The following is a 17532-nucleotide window of genomic DNA, read 5'->3' as shown; positions in this document are numbered from 1 at the left end:
AAGCAATCTGGAATGGGTAATCCCCGGCATTCACGAAACGTTCTCATTCATGATGAACACACGGGGCTCGTCGGGTGCCTTATCGCTGTGTGGTTGTGTCCTCATAGCGTACGTGCAATAATTTCTGGCGGAACTCGTCCTGTGTTGAACGTACCGTACCGTACGTTCAACCCGGGATGCAAACTCCTGACGAGGACCCCGATGCCCCGTAATAAGCCCGGCGAGCGCGCCCGTAGTCCCAGCGGTCTAAAGCGCAAATTAAAGCCGGAACAACAAGAATCTCCCCACCGTCGGAACCTACGTTTCGCCAGCTACCCTCTGCTCTTCGTGTTTGGTCTCCTACGGTTCATTGTCTTCCAAGTTTGGATACTTTTATCGCATGCGTTTTGGAGAGCGACCGACATTAAGCAGAAGTACTCCGTGGAGCGCTCAGCGTACGCCACTGTTGAGACTACCGTAAATGGAACACATTTGACGGGGGTGACCATCACCTCTAGAACGGACAGCAAATCGGGACAAGCTGGCTCGTCTGCAGGAATGACGGATAATAACAGGACAGAAGATGCAAGTTTATTATTCAAACAGAAGCAACACCACAAGAAGGCCTTTGAATACGTGTCCAAAGCGTTGAAGATAGATGAAGATGACGGAGGTACAGTACAAACTACAATTTACAATGTTTTAAATGTGTGCTTTTACTTACTTAATTAAAAGAAAGTTTGCTTCATGTTATGATATTTTTTTTTTAGACATACGTATATGTATATGTACGCATATGAATGCATGTACTGTGCAAACATTATCTGATGGATGGCTCTTGTGAGCGGTAATGTAAAAGTTTCAATCACTATATTTTTTTATGCGGTCGACCCCGAGCATGACCAGAGTGATTTTTAAACTTGAAGCTATCAACAAAAATTGTTAAACTATTTGTTTATTTATTTATTTCCTTTATTTACCAATGTTTACCCAGGGTAAGCCAAATCAGTAAAAACTAACTGGTTTCCATTTTGGCCCTGCATACAAATTAAGGCCGTGTCCGAAACGGCGACTTCGGCTACAGCTACGTCTAGATCAGCGCGTCTACCAGTGTTGAAGAGTAGGCAGACGCGCGCGATCTAGCCGTAGCTGTAGCCGAAGTCGCCGTTTCGGACACGGCCTAACACTTTATTAAGTAAACATAAAATGACAAAGGACCCTAATCATGCTAATAAAATTACATGTACGATAAAAATTATAAAAATTACATTGAGAAATTGTTGATGCATCATAATTTCCTTTAATCGGGGTTCCACCAGTCCGAGTCGGAAGCCATTCAAATTGTAGTTGCCATCAGGGATAACACCTACTTCAAAATAAAAGGCTTGGACTTCTTCTTCTTCTTCCTTAACTTAAAAGTTTCTAGTGCAGTGCCTTCGTGTTGAAGATAGTTGCACTGCACCCGAATAGGGGAATAATAAAAGTGTGTAGTGACTCATTCTTTCACGTTCGTTTGAACCGGCAGGGTCGTTCCCGTGTGATGAAGGCCCAAGCCAACGGTCCTGAAAGAACGAGTCACTACTCTTTTATTCCCATTCATATGCCTTTTTGGTTTAAATTAAAGGCGTAATAAAGTAAGAAACTCTGTAAAACTTCCGTTTCCAATGTGCTTGAGCTCTGTACAATGTCCGTGTGTTGCATTGTTATGACTGAGATGCCTATTTCCGACAGTTTCCGGCTCCGTTCGTGTGCATGCGCGTATAGTCTTGGCACAACACTTTCTGACTTCTCGTTTTCCTTTCACACACAGCGTGCGGCCAACTTACCGACAACGCCCGCATCGCCCCTAACAAGAAAAGTCTTGCACCAAGACTAGCGCGTAACGAGAAACGTCTTGAACCAAGACTATCGCGGAGTATCCGCTCACAACCGGTTATAAACACAGGTCATTATCAAAGGTTTAAACACCCCCACGTGACGCGCTCTCCACAAATAGGAATAGCGAAACTGTCTGAGGTATTTATGAATGGCTTTTAATGTTGGCACCCTTTCATTCATTCAAATTTACTTTTAATACCCATCGACCAAAGATATTGAGAAAATAGGGAGAGTGACAACTGGGGCTTGATTAAACAGTTGGTTAGGAGAGTGCCGTTACGTTTTCATTTGGAGGGTGTCAATTTTAGTGTTCTGAAACCCAGTTTTCTGATACACAGATCTCTATTCTACATGATCAACAAACATTCAGTCAGATAATACAATTTGCAGGATTGGTATTTCAACAATTTTCAATGGGTCCCCACTTTTGCCAAATCAACCCTAATACATGTGGCTCCGTTGCCTTGATAATCAATAAGGCTCAAATAACGTTCTATCAAATCACCAGTGGCTTCATTCAATACCTTACAAAACACTCAAGCAACTACTCGAAGGGTTAACTTGTCTGCATCTTAGGTAGTGCCCCCAGGGTGGCTGGGTCCCAGACGAATACCAACATGTTAAATGCACTCCAAGAGAAACGCTGTCACTTGAAACTGCTGCAGTGGCAGACTACTCCTGTCCATGCTCTCTAGGGTAGGCGGTTAAAGAAAGCTCATGAATAAAATAATGCATTACATTCATGTCAACGAAATAAGCTTCAGGGGATTCACCTGACAAAGAGATGCCGTTTCTCAGGTATTGATGTACGCTTACCATGTACTATTAATAGGGCGTACAGCATTCAGTTTGGCAAAACACGTAGATTGGAGTCTCTATGGTTGTCAAAAGGGTGTTGTGTGTTATAGGCTGCATGGGAAACCCTTTTATCATGCCTTATATGGATACAATTCGTTGGGGATGGTTCATTGTAGAACCTCAGGAGAGTCATGATCGTCCGTCGTCCCTCGCACTTCTTCATTGTGTACTTTGGATTTCATGTGATATCATCACATTCACATCACATTCACATGCCAGTTCCAGTTCCAAATTTTATAGAGCTGCTACAGCATTATGTACAACAAAGTTGCACAGCAAAGTACAATTATGCTTACCAGAACAAGGTTGTCAGCTAAAATTATCATTTTATAGTACAAAATCTAACTGACCAGTTTCCTCATCTTGCTTTAATAGCAGTATATTCTGTTTTTAGCAATAAGCGGTTCTGGTCACAGTTTCATAGAGTTGCTTAAATCAAAAACAGGTGCTAAGCAAACTTGATGCTTAGTCTGATCATGGAATCATGGAGGAAGGAAGAGAAGGAGCTGGAACGACCCTCAAAACCGCAGAGCAACACAAGAATACCCTGACAATGCCCCTGTCTGACCAGTGGAAAAAGATAGGAGACCTCCAGCTGGACGGCCGAGATGGCCGGGATATCTCTTTGTACAGAACCTGTGGTACCGCCACTCTGCACTGTTGCCTTTGTATAAAGTTGAATCATTGGAGACAAGAATTGTGAATACACACGTTTTCATTTACCGTTTGTGGTGTTTACATGGAAAGATCATAGCATATTTTTACATTTTTTGCAACTTTCCTGTCACTAGCGGTGGTTCAAAATTTGGGTACTAGCACACGAGGGTGGTTGGTATTCAATTGTGTTTTTCGATTTGGTGGGCGAAAGTGTGCACAAATTTTATCAGGTCTCAAAAAAGTTTGTTTTTCTTTATTATATCCATACGACATATGACACCATAGTTGAGTGAAGCACCAAGTGCGCACGCGCAAATTCACATACGTCAGGTCGCCCATTGTTTGTATAAGGATGTGGGTGATTACGAGGCGTCGTTAAACGACCGCGGTACCACAGGTTCGACTTTTGAAGTCCCTTCGTTCGAGCTCCTTCTCTTCCTTCCTCCATGGTCTGATAAGCAGGGGTTACTTAACATGAAAACCTAACTTTGCATTGTTGCTAGCAAGATTTGCTGCGATTCATCCTTCACAGAAAAATCCTGAGGAAATTTAAAAACAAAATTCGTCAAAACAGTTGGAATTTGCAGAGATTTAATCACAAACAATGAAACAATGCTTTGACACAATAATTTTGTTTGTTATACTCTTGTTTCTGCATGCTTGTGATATATTTCTGTGCTTAGCAGAGTTGCGTGCTTCAAGCAGCATTATGAATTTGACCCCATCTCAAATTTGGCCTAAGATGACAAGCAGTGGTCCGAAGCTGACTTATGAGATAAAGCATTTAATGAAAAACAAACCTGATTAGCAGAGGGAATTAGTCAGGGTATTGAGGAATAGAATTCACAGATTGAGTCACTGCTTTGTAATTTACCAAAGTGCCTCTCAAGGATATGTTGGAATGTTTACTTTTTAATGATCATGGGTAGGGGATGGTTACAACATTTATAAGAATGCCCATATTGAGTAGCACTTATTATTTAAAAACCAAAAAGATCTACAGTTTAGCTGGATATGTGTCTTTCATTGTAATGTAGCTTCAATACTGTTGGCCTAAATAATCCATGATGATGATTTACTAATAGACCATGTAACCTTCAACCTACAAAATGAATGACCTTATCTGCATACGTACACAATGATCATATGGGAAATTGTACATTTTGTGTCATAATTTCCACATAAATTTAAAGGAACATTACAGAATTGGTTTTTGCTAACAAAACAGTTGCTGGCAGTGTAAGCATTTTAAATCCAGCATTTACATAAACTGACAAACCTGTAGAAGGTTGAGATCGATCGGTCATCTGGGTCACGAGAGAATATTGAAAAACCGATTACAAATTTTGCATTGCATCAATACCAAACTAAAAATGAATAAAACGCTCACTGGAGCAATAAACTCCAAATGCGTAGTTAGATTATTTATTTGTCATCAAATATGACATTTCAGACAGAAATATTTCAAGGGAAGTTTTCAACTATCATCATCATTAGACCATGTAAGTTTGATGTAAATCTGTGATCTTCATGATTTTATTTTTCTTACCAATTCTGTAGAGAGTTGTATTTTGTATTTGCTTTGCATGAAAATGCATATGAACCAAGCATTACACAGATGAATTTTCACAATTGTATACCAATTTAAAAAACCAACAGCTAAATAATTCTACCTACATGATTGTACATAGCTAGCCTTGCATTAAATCTTCACATTGTAATAATGTCGTTGATGAGATGGAATTTTGTCCATGCAGTGCATCTTAATATTGCACAGTAAGTACACGGCCTCCCTAAACCCAACACTTGATGTACGTGTTTCTATACAAACATTGGCCCATCTCTAACAATCCTCATCAAACCTCGCACACAAACCGCCCGAGGTGCAACATCTTGATGCAGTAGAGTTCCTCCTCCCTTCAATAGCCAAACAGGTTTAATCTAGACGCGGCGTTGTTCTTAGCCATTTCCAGTGCCTTGTCTCCTCCTCTGTGTATCATCTTCAAGAGAGGCCTGAAGATATCACTCTAAAGCTAAACCATTCTACTGTCATAGCTATAGCTAGACCCATTGGTGTGGCTCTACACTCTCAAGCTAAAACCATACTACTGTCATAGCTAGCTAGACCCATCGCTGAGGCTCTATATCACTCTAAAGCTAAACCATACTACTGTCATAGCTAGCTAGACCCATCGGTGTGGCTGTACACTCTCACGCTAAACCATAATGCTTTCATAGCCAGCTAGACCCATCGGTGTGGCTAACCATAATAAGCTTAAACTATAATGCTGTCAATGCCAGACCCATTGATAGGAAGAAAACATCTTATTGGCGTACAATATTGCGTAGCATTTTTCCATTGTTATAACAGATATGAAAGTGAAGAGTCTTCACTAGGAAGAAACTATAATATAAATAGTAAACTTGCACTTACAGAGTATAGGCCTACTGTTTGAATTTTCAAGACCATGCACCAGCTCTTCTCAGAGCCAGCACTCACATTTAATAAAGAGATTTATACATGGTTGTACCCGAAAGTTTACTTTATTTATAGTTTCTTCCTATTTCAACACCTTGTAAAGCTTCAAACAATACTTAAGTATCCTCACCTTAAAGTTGCATGGACTGACTGTCGAACCAAATTTGGTAAAAGATTGTTTTTGTCTGAACGGATTTTGACAGAACTATTTGAAAATGAATAATATTTCTCGTCCATGGCTGATGAATAGTATTAATGTCAGGATTCCAACAATGATTCATTTTTAGTTTTGAAATAAACTACCACCTTCATTGACAGGTTGTATTGTGCACCACCCTAAATTAAAATAAAATAGGGGGGTCAAATTTGGAAGAAAACGGACAGAAAATCAATTGTAAAGCTTGTTAATTTTTTTTGTTTATTTTCAATCCAAACTATAAGTCTTTAAAATATTTGCTCTCCAAAATCAGATTAGACTGATATCACCTTGGAAATCAATTCAAAGCTATTTCTGTTGGGCCATCATTGTTAGAATATGGAAAACTATTTACGTGTATGCATTGATTACAGATTGTTGTTCTAAGATTTAATCAATCATTTACCACAATTGAAGGCCTGCAAGTACGTGTTTTACTTACGCAATGTGGATTGATTTTAAATGTTTCAATGGTCAATGGGTTAAAGCTTTTGCCAATTTTAGCATTCACGTAGAAAATGTATGAATCTGTTCAAAATTTAACAAATTGTCATTAGACCTGCAAAATTGTGAAATTGTTTGTTTACTGAGAAAGTTTCTTAAAATCCTTACCCACTTAACCACCCAAATCCCTAGATCCTTTTAACCAAAATGAAGGACTTTAAAGCAGTTGGCCACAGGGTCAGGCAATTTTGTTAAAAATTGAGCAAATTATTATCAGACCTGCAAAATTGTGAAATTGTTTGTTTACTGAGAAGGTTCCTTAAAATCTTTACCCACCCAAATCCCTAGATCCTCGTTGCCAAAATGAAGGGTTTAGAAGGACAGTAAAGCAGTTGGCCACATGTCAGGCAGTGCAATTTTATCAAAGTCCAAACAATTTGGTGGGGAGTGACATATGAGGTTTTTGGGTGATTGTGATCACCTGTAGGCAAGAGGCCTCTATGGAGGAAGGGTTGATGCCATCTGTACCCTCCTCCTAGGAAGAATCTTTTTTAAAAACTTGTCTGTGAAAAAACAGCTCTGCGTCTTCCCCATCCAGTTATGGTTATAATCTGATATGTTTGTTAAGAAAGTTTGGCAAATTAGGTGTGTCACCATGGTAGAATGCAATTCTTTCCTCCATGGCATTACAGTATAGTGCGCATTTTCGCCAATAGGCCTGTCTTTACATGCATTTAGATTTGCATCCTGAGACAGTACATGTAGCTGCATACCAATGCAATGGGTCTCTACCATGGTATACTGAAGATACATGTTGTCAATATACATGGAAGACTGGAAGTCAACATACCCATTACTGCATCAATACGGTTGTATCCATCAATACGAAGGACAAGCTGATGATTCACAAAGACAGTGCATCAGTGGTTGCTATGGTAACGTCTCATCCCCCATTCAAGGCATCTCATCCTGAGTCAGTATTTATATACCTTCATTCATCGTGTCATTGAACTCAGTCAGATTATTTATCTGAGTATTACATCTTGGATGATCGACGAACTGTGAAGACTGAATGTGTTATTTGCCGTTTTTGTTGTTGCAAGGAATCCATGAACTTGTAAAGAACTTAATAGAAATAATAAAAATAAACCGTTCCGATAAAGCGCATTACACACAGAGTCTCAATGCGTTGTACAAAGTCAAAAGAGAACAAACAAACAAAACTAGTTAAAGTTTAACAAATGAGTTTTGAGAAGGCGTTTGAATTGATCCAGAGTTTGAGCGTCTTTGATGTTGAGGGGGAGTTTGTCCCAAAGATTAGGAGAAGACGTAGAAAATGCACGTTGACAATATGACTAAGTTGAAGCCGATGAACAGGCAAGTAGAGATTGTGATTGGGAGCGAAGACGTCTAGAAAGCTGATATTTGTGAATAAGTTCTTGCAAATATGTTGGTGCGTGGCCATGGATACAGCTATAGGTCAGAAGAAGGATTTTGTACAAAATCTGTTGTCTTAAAGCCATTGGACCCTTTCGGTAAACAGTGTTGTCTAAGGCCCACACTTTGTGTACCACAACTGCTATATCAAATAACAAACCTGTGAAAATTTAGGCTCAATCGGTCATCGGAGTCGGGAGAAAACAACGGAAAAACCCACCCTTGTTTCCGCGCGTTTCGCCGTGTCATGACATGTGTTTAAAATAAATCTGTAATTCTCGTTAACAAGAATTTATATTGTTTTGCTGTTTTCTCAAAAAGTAAAGCATTTCATGGAATAATATTTCAAGAGAAGTCTTTCACCATTGCCTTCTGTAAACCCTGTAAGTTATTTGTAAATCTGTGAACTTTTTTTTTTTTTTCTGAACCGAAAGGGTCCAATGGCTTTAAGGGAAGCCAGTGCAAGTCAGAGAAAATTTTGTCACAGGTTTTGGATCGTGTGACCGATCTGGCTGCTGAGTTCTGAACTCCCTGTAGTTTGAACACTGCTGAGTCAGGTAGACCAAGAAGAAGACTATTGCAGAAAGTAAATTTACAGTAATTTTATGGAGAGAAATCAGAGTAGGAATACTGGGCGCCATCTTAGAATACTCTATGACTGGATTCAAGCTTTAATTTCTAGTATTTATCCTCTCTGACTGAGAGCAAAAACTTATTTAAGTATATCAACTATCCATTGATTATTTATTAATTTTATTTATTTATCCATTAGTTTGTTTATTTGTCACACTATTAAACATTATGAATTCGTTGTTCTTGTTACCAACTCTAAGGGTTGGTTTTATTTTTATTTGTTGTCTTTCAATGAGAAAATACATGAGGCATCTTTGCATCCTCTTTCTCCTAGCAAATCAATCGTTATTTAAAAAGTTACTGTAGGCCTATTTGTTTTGAGTATGAATATATCTGCAAGCAAACACTCATCTGAGGGCTCAGTCAGAAACTGTCATATTTTATTCATGTTTAAAACCAAACTACCTGCAATCTACTTAGTGGGGCAGCCATGTTGTCAAGATGCATGTGTCACTGACCATAGAGAGATCCTCGAGAGTCGGTCACTAAACACTGAATCATCATAGAACCAGCATCCACAGATGATGGTCCATGAATTTTTCATCATTTAGGGAAGCAGTTGGTGATGGGAAACAAGCCAGGCTAGAAGGCCAGTTAAGTACGTAGTTTGGAAGGAGACACTGTACATTTATTATGCCCCACTTGATCTTAAGGACAAACATGCTCAGGTACAGGTCTGTTGTAGCATAATTAGGCAATGCAGGCTTACCTGTGTATTGTGTCCATTGGCTCTCAGGTGATACTGATGCATATTCTGTTTCATTTGATCACTTAAAGGAGATCGAGTGATGTGGCCTGAATTTAGATAGGTCTAAATTCCTTATAAATAGAAGGGCAAGTCCAAGAAAAGGTACCCAATATTATGCTCTCATCATTTAAAAAAAAAAGGTTTTGATATTTTTGTACGACATAAAACACAAAAGTCCACAGATTTACATAACAATTTAACACGGTTTAAACATGATGGTAGTTAGCTTCCCTCGTTTTTGAGAAATGAGTAAAACAATCTAATGGAATTTTTTTAAGCATGTACAACGGATTTACCTTGATTTGCAAAAAAATCTTGATTTACAAAAGGTTTAAAAAGGCTAAAGGCTTGTTTTGTTTTGTTTTCTTGTGAGGCGTTGTGTTAATTGTAGAGCACCATAGAAATGTTTTTTTTGGTTATTTATTAGTACCTCAAAACATTCGTCTTTGGTTTGATTAGCTTTGGCCATTTTTTATTTTTGAAGCTGAGCACCCCATTGATTTTTAATCCAATTATTATCTACATGCTCAAGCGGATCTTGCGTTAGAGATGCATACCGACTATTGATTGAGTATGCGTTTAGGTGTCAAATCGCTCAGGTATCGGGACAATGTTCAGGTGCATGCATTATTCAAGCGACATTTATTTATATTAGAGCCTGTAACATTCAGATGATAGAGATTCAACTTGTCCCTGCTTAGATTTGTTTAAAGGGGTCTGTATACGTTTGGTAATGACTGAATATTATTGCCAATAAAAACTTAAAGGCAGTGGACACTATTGGTAATTACTCAAAATAATTATTAGCATAAAACCTTACTTGGTAACGAGTAATGGAGAGCTGTTGATAGTATAAAACATTGTGAGAAACGCCTCCCTCTGAAGTAACGTAGTTTTTGAGAAAGAGGTATTTTTTCTCGACTTTGATTTGGAGACCTCAGACTTAGAATTTGAGGTCTTGAAATCAAGCATCTGAAAGCACACAACTTCGTGTGACATGGGTGTGTTTTCTTTCATTATTATCTCGCAACTTCGATGACCGATTGAGCTCAAACTTTCACAGGCTTGTTATTTTATGCAAATGCTGAGATACAGCAAGTGAGAAGATGTGTCTTTGACAAATGCCAATAGTGTCCAGTGAAAAGAAGTACAGCAGCTTCTAAATGAGTAAATATGAACAGTTTTGAATTGATATATATGCGGACACTGAAAGTCTACTTGATGTTGTTTCATTAATAAGATATCCAGGTTGGCTCAGTGGTTTCCTCCCTGACTTGCACCTCTATGACCCCGGTGCGAATCCCGGACAGGCGCCTTGCATGTGGAGTAGGTTTTCAGTCACTACCTGATTCAGTAGGTTTTTGGCCAACATCTAAAACTGATATATTTGTATTGTCTTCAGGCCGAAAGAGTCAAAGTCTTGTCACTTATCAGGGCCCCTTGTTTTCATCACTTGAAAGATATCATAATGATGATCAGAAAATTGTAATAATCAATCTTTCATAGAAAAGCAGAGCTAAACCACAACAGACTACATAAAAAGAAATATGAGTTGCCAATGCAGCACTAAAAATATAAATTTGAAGGGAAAGAAAAACAACCTGAAACCAGGAGACTAAGTTATGAGTATCCTCAGAACTCTGAGGTGTTGAATTTGCTGTCAGCAGCAGGCAGAATTACATGCAATCCTAATAGGATTGATGCTGCAAAGCAACCAGTAGTCGGGTAGTTATAGCAATATAAGTAATCTCTGATGGGAATGCTTATGCATGGTTTGGTTCAGCTATAGGTATAAGTTATCACAGGTTTTCCACTTGGATTATTTTTAAACAATAAAAAATGAAAGTTTGAATTTGTCAATAATTTCACAACATCTTCTTGGCAGTAGAATGAATGAGCAAGACAAGGTTTCTTAGAATGTGAAGTGAATTTGACGTCACAACCCTTCTTTTGCAGCAATATTCGCAAGTGAGTAGAGCAGGGTTCAACCGCTGCGAATTATTCGTTGCGAATTTGTGACGTCAACATTCGCTTCGCATTCGCATTCGCAGGAAGTATGAACCGGGCTTAAGGCAAGTGATTTCAGTGTTAGGAGGGGCGGGCAGTAAAATCACAACTGGAAGAGTCTGGTGGAAACCAGTAAAAAATTGTAAGCCACAATAAACCCTGCAGTGAATTTTTTTGAGCGCCGTACTTTAACAAACATTTGAAAGTGTTTGACATAGGATTTTATACAGCAGCTTTCTTTATTTTAGTACTTGGGGCTTACACATGAAGTACGTTTACATGACTTACAGAGTAGTTTTGTTATATATTTTGTGTCTTTTTCAGGAAATAAAAAGTTAGCTCTTGACTACTACAGAAGAGGTATCAATGAATTAGAGAATGGCATTGCTGTGGATTGCCAGAAACCAGGTGAGGATAATGTGTCTTTTTTTTCTAGTGGAGCTGGTAGTGGTTTCATGTTCAACATTTATACAACAACTAGCAATTTAGACACACTCAAATAACTTTTGTTATTTGTCTTCAAGTTATGGATAACAATTGCATTGTTTGACAAAAGGCCATTCTAGAATATACAATGAAATTCCTCCACTTAGTATTTTATACATGTACTTGATATGTAAAAAAACCCACAATTATCTGAATTCTCAGGTTGGCTGAGTGGTTTCTTTCACTTCCTTTCACCTCTGTGGAACCCGGTTCAAATTCCACTTCAGACCAGAGGTGAAAATTGGGTTTTCAGTCTCTACGTTGTATTGTGTGGTTTTTTTGTGTAATGAAATATAAAAAAATATAAAAATACATTTGTAATGTAATTTCTAATGGGAAAGCAATTAAACCACCTCGCCTCATCACCTTCTTGAAGTCATGCGTATGTCCAGTAAAGATGTGTGAAGAAAAGCATTACAAACCAAATGTCCCAAAAATTATCATTATGCAAGAATGGTTAAGAATCATCTTTGCCATAATTGGTAAGGTGCTACGACTGACAAATTGTATTGTGTATCTGATCAATTTTGTGTACAGTTGTAATAACACTGTATTCGTAGTTCATACTTGGCATCAGGGAGTCGAATTGCTGACCTTGCAGGTATGCAAGAATCAAAAGATAACAAGTTGTTTTCTGAAGAAACAGCTTATAACATGATAAAACTTGGTTGAACTGAGCAGTTTTACAATTTAATGAACGATACATTGAATTGATGACCGAGGAGTGCAATACTGCCATGTAGGTCACGCTAAACCACATTTTACACATAAATTATTTGACATTTCCAATGTGTCTGTCACGGATGGTGTACTCCAGGGAACTCAAGTTCTCTGTTTGCCATTCGTAGAGCTCTCTACAGTAGTATCGATCCTTGCCTCTGGCCATCCTAACTGACTGTATGGACACCTTTATGGAAACTCAAGCTGTTTTTGCATGATTGAAGTTGGTCATCGGTCACTCTGTGATGACGACTGAGGACGAGGATTTGGTGTTTGTTTAAAAACAAAAGGGTCAGCGGCATATTTAAATAGGGATTGCTAAAAAGCACAGTAATGAACCATCAGATTGATTAGACTGAGTACAAATGTGTAGTGAATATAAAATGTTGCTCTGAATCAAACCAAATCCCAACCAAACCCACACCCACCCCCCCCCCAAAAAAAGAACCCCACAAAAAACAAAAACAAACAAACAAACACCCCAACAAAGAAAAACAAAACAAGCACAACAAAATGAAAAAGGACATGTACACTTACAATAAAAACAAATATAAAAAAATTAAGAAAGTAGAAAATGATATTAAAAAAACATAAACATTATAAAAGCAGTAAAAACACATTCAGTGAAATGAAGAGCACAAACAAGCAGGTCAACAAATAAATATGTTCTAATTATCATCTGAGGCACAAGCTATTGTGAGTATGAATAATCTTTGGTTTTGAATGGATTTAGGTTTTTAGAGCAGAAACTCCATGATCAGCGATAAAGTACTTGTTTACAAGTCTCCATGGAGATCATTGAATGTTCTGCTTCTATACCTTAAGAAAAAATAGCTCTTTTTGTTTGCGCTGTGCATGAGTAATTAAGAGACCTTGCTGAGTATAACTACAGGCCTTAAGGCTAATTAAGTATGTCAGTAGTAATTGATTTAATTATAGATTCAGATCAGGTTATAATGAAATGACCAGTGAATCATTAGTCAAATGTTTACAGTTGTAACTCTACGAAAAGGAGACAAATGGATACATGTAGTTTTGAGTGGTTTTGAATGCATTGTATATGTTCATGTATACTGTTTATTCTTCTGTCATAAAAAAATTACAATGAAGCATTAGTTCAATTAATTTAAATTCAACATAATATGAGCATTTGTGCGACTTCAACTTTGCATTTTGGATACAAATAATCGATGATGCAAAATTACAATAATTGTTTCAGATGTTAAAATTTAGAGACAAAATATAACGTATTATGTTTTTACTGATTGCATTGTACCATTTTTTTCTGTGCACAAAGCAATGCACACATTTGTGTGCCTTTTTTGCCATACAGCCCTAAATGATAACTTCATCCCTTGCAGAGGGGTGAAAAAGTAACACAAAGTGCTGGACTAAAGGACTGGGGAAAAAATAAAAGCTGGAAATAAATATTTCATATTTTATTAGATCTTACAATAGGCAAGATAAGTATATACAGCTATAACAAGAAATGCAAAATAACCCAGGAATAATATATATAACAAATAAAATAAGTAATTAAATTAAAAAGTAAATAAAGAAGTGTTAAGGGAGATTGTGTTATTATTCATTTTGTTCCATTGGTTGAATCTGATTGCACTCTTACTCCTAGGACAAATCCTGGGCACCAAGAACCATTGTCAACAGTTTAAGATGTTGTCATTTATTGGTGTGTCGTGGCCAAAGTGTCATGCGCGTCAGACTGAAAACTCTAGTATTCCTGATAGCAGAATGTGGGTTCGAGTCCTGGTCTTGACACTTGTGTTCTTTTAAAAGCGAGACACTTTTTGCTTCATCTTTCGCATGAGACCAAATGCTGTATGTCCTGCGTGTTGTGTAATGCACATAAAAGAACCCAGTATACACTTATCGCTTAGAGAAGGGGTTTGCTTTGGTTTACTTTTGGCGGTGGCTGCCGCGGAGTGCGCCATATCATCTTGTAACAACATAATTTTTAAAACTTCTTTAAAAACCTGTCTAAAAATAATTAACAATAAGCACTTTGAGACACCCAAAGATAAAGCACTATAAAAACTAGCATTACAATTCAAGTATTTTCGGGTGCATCCCTCACACAAATCATAACTTCTTTCCAACAAATATTGTGAACTGTGATCCTGTGTTATGATCAGAGAGACAGAGAGATGGAGATTCCACGCAGTGAGTGACATCATAAAGTAACAATGCTAAAGGCAAATTGAAGAAAAGTGCAGAGATTTTGTTTTTCTTGGCTTAATTCCCAAGTGTAGGACATCCCCCTGAGGTGTCATCTAATCCAATTAGGCTCATCACCATATTCCCTTCAAGACCTTAAGTTACTTAGCAATCAGATGCCTGACTGCAACCTGGAAATATGACTCAACCACCCGCTACCGGTTCTCCCCTTCGGCTGGGCTTCCCTTTGTGGACGTTGACTACCGAACCCCAAAACAAGACTTTTTTGTAGACTGGACTGGAAAAGTCTGTGGACAGATGGAGTGCCTGGATGAATTAAGTCTGGGTCAGATGAGAGCATCTGTGTCGTTGTCAAAATACTTCCGATTATGGTGATGGAGAAGATTTCTGTCTAAATAAATGCAGCCTTTTTTACCTACTTTTGGAGTCAGACTGAAACTGAGGGGATTTTGTATTAATGCACCCATTGAGCAGTAAAAATTAAATGGGTTTATTTTTATTATAGGATATTTTTATATAATATATTAATCATAATACATAGTGCATATAATATACGAGGGTGTTTTGAAGTGCTGGATTTTTTTTGGTTTGCGGATATATGTTTAAATACAAGACCCATTTATTTACATAGCATTATGTATTGGTTTACAAAGTGATGTGGTGCAATCTGCAGCCTACCATACCAGAAAACACCAGGGTGAATCTCTTCTCTTAACAATGAGTGAACTGGGTTCTTTAACGTGCATTACACAACACACATGACCTACTATACTGTTATTTGTCCCATCCAAAGCAATAATGGTTAGACCCGAGGTTTCAAGACCGGGACTCAAACCCACACTCGGCTGCTCAAAAACACCAAAGCTTGAGTCCAGTGCGCTTAACGCTACTGCGCAAAACTTGAAATGAAAGCTTGTAACTTTCCAGAGTCTATAAAAAATAGCTATTTACAACTTTAAAACATTTTTCTGGTCAAATCAGCCCAAAAATTGTTTAAAAAAAACCCCAGGAAAACAAACAGAGCAATCTTTCAGCAGTCTAAAAAAGGCGTAATCCAAGACAAATCAAACTTTTTTCTCACTGAAACAAGACCACCAAATGATGAAATTTTCAAAGTCCAGTTACGTATCTTTTGACGTTTTTTTTTAAACCTGAGATTTGAAATGAAAACAAAACAACAAAGCACTCAATCTTTTTTATTAAAAAACCGAATCCTTACAATTCAAAGTTCAAGATTTCCAGATTTTGACAGAGATACCATCGAGCTATAGCAATCCATGATATCCTCAGCATTTCAATACTTTGGTCAAACAGTCGTTGCAGTTGAAGCGTGCTACCCTTCAGAGAGTACAGTCATGGGGAAATAACGTTAAGTCACCCCCGCTGAAAGGATTTGTCTTCCAACAAGAAACGACAGGTGGATGCTCAACTTCGCTCGGTCAGACGCCCAATTCAGCCAATTTCTGATATTCCGTTGCTTTTCCCCCCTTTCCTTTTATAACAGCATATCGTGAGTCATATATGATCATGCCGCGCATTACGATATTGCTGGGTGCATTTTCATCTGCTCGGTCGGTGAAGGCAATTTCTCTTTTCCATGGCCAGGCAGGTTGTATTCCTGTTAAATCGGGCATTAAGTCCGGGTCCGTCATGTGAAGTAAAGTCAATTGCTAAGATGACTTTGATTGCTGATCCAATTGGCTCTAATCTATTTTGCCCTTGTAGTTCGTGTATAAATTTGGCTTATGTTACCAGCGCTGGAGATGGCTGAAAAATGTTTCTTTCTTTAGTTTACTATTGGTATTTTTTCTTCTTTTAGTAAAAACTTTTTTTAAGCGTAGGCAAACTTGAGAAGATATACATTATCAGCCAAAATGTCATGAAATTTGTGAATGGTTGTGCCCTGACAGTTTGGGCTGAGCCAATGAATAGTTGATGCGATTTATCTCTGCTTAGTCACTCTAAACAATTGGCTTATGATTAGCATAGTGTGAGGGGATCACTCACAAAGTGATTTCAGATTTCATCTTGGTAAACAGCACACTGTGATATCAATCAGTAGCCAATTACTAATGCGCATTTTTGGCCAACTTAATCAAATGCTAATTTCGTGAACTAATCTGTACTTAACTGGTCAGTAAATATAGAACAATCAAGATATGACTCATTTGAAAGCTCTGTGAAGTTAAAGTTAATAATCTTGTATATCAAACATACGGAAGGGCCTGCCCTCTAGGTGGACAATATGCAGGAGGGCTTGCCCCTGGGTGCACAGTGTGTTGGAAGTTAATACTGTGCATTGATTTGCAATAGATTCAGTGGTGTTTGACTGCTTTCATACAGGACAGGGATTTAATTTTACACTGGACCGCAGGCCAGAAGCTAGTGATTTTAATATCGGGCCAGATTATTCATGACTGGACAAGAACTCTGGTCATGGGTTTTTCAATTGAATATCAATACTTAAAGACACTAGACACTATTTGTAATTGTCATAGACCAGTTTTCTCACTTGGTGTATCTCAACATATGCATAAAATAACAAACCTGTGAAAACTTGAGCTCAATCGGTTGTCAAAGTTGCGAGATAATAATGAAAGAAAAAAAACACCCTTGTCACACGAAGTTGTGTGCTTTCAGAAGATTGATTTCGAGACCTCAAATTCTAAATCTGAGGTCTCAAAATCAAATTCATGGAAAATTACTTCTCTCTCAAAAACTACATTACTTCAGAGGGAGCTAGTTATCACAATGTTTTATAGTACTATCAACCTCTCCCCATTACCAAGAAAGGTTTTATGCTAACAATTATTTTGA

The 17532-nt window shown here is 37.9% G+C and overlaps 1 protein-coding gene across 2 annotated transcripts in view; it reads left to right on the top strand.

Moving 5' to 3' along the window:
- Positions 1 to 65: 65 nt before the first annotated feature.
- Positions 66 to 17532, top strand: part of LOC117301017 (spastin-like) — a 54510-nt gene continuing 37043 nt past the window's right edge. For both annotated transcript variants that reach the window (XM_033784909.1, XM_033784901.1), the window contains exons 1-2: positions 66 to 652; positions 11641 to 11724. In XM_033784909.1, coding sequence (XP_033640800.1) covers positions 202 to 652; positions 11641 to 11724 — 535 coding nt within the window. In that variant the 5' untranslated portion in view covers positions 66 to 201. The remainder of the gene's footprint in view (positions 653 to 11640; positions 11725 to 17532) is intronic.

Source organism: Asterias rubens, chromosome 1 (assembly GCF_902459465.1).
Source record: "Asterias rubens chromosome 1, eAstRub1.3, whole genome shotgun sequence".
Taxonomy (NCBI): domain Eukaryota; kingdom Metazoa; phylum Echinodermata; class Asteroidea; order Forcipulatida; family Asteriidae; genus Asterias; species Asterias rubens.
This window is presented reverse-complemented; position numbering and strand designations above follow the sequence as displayed.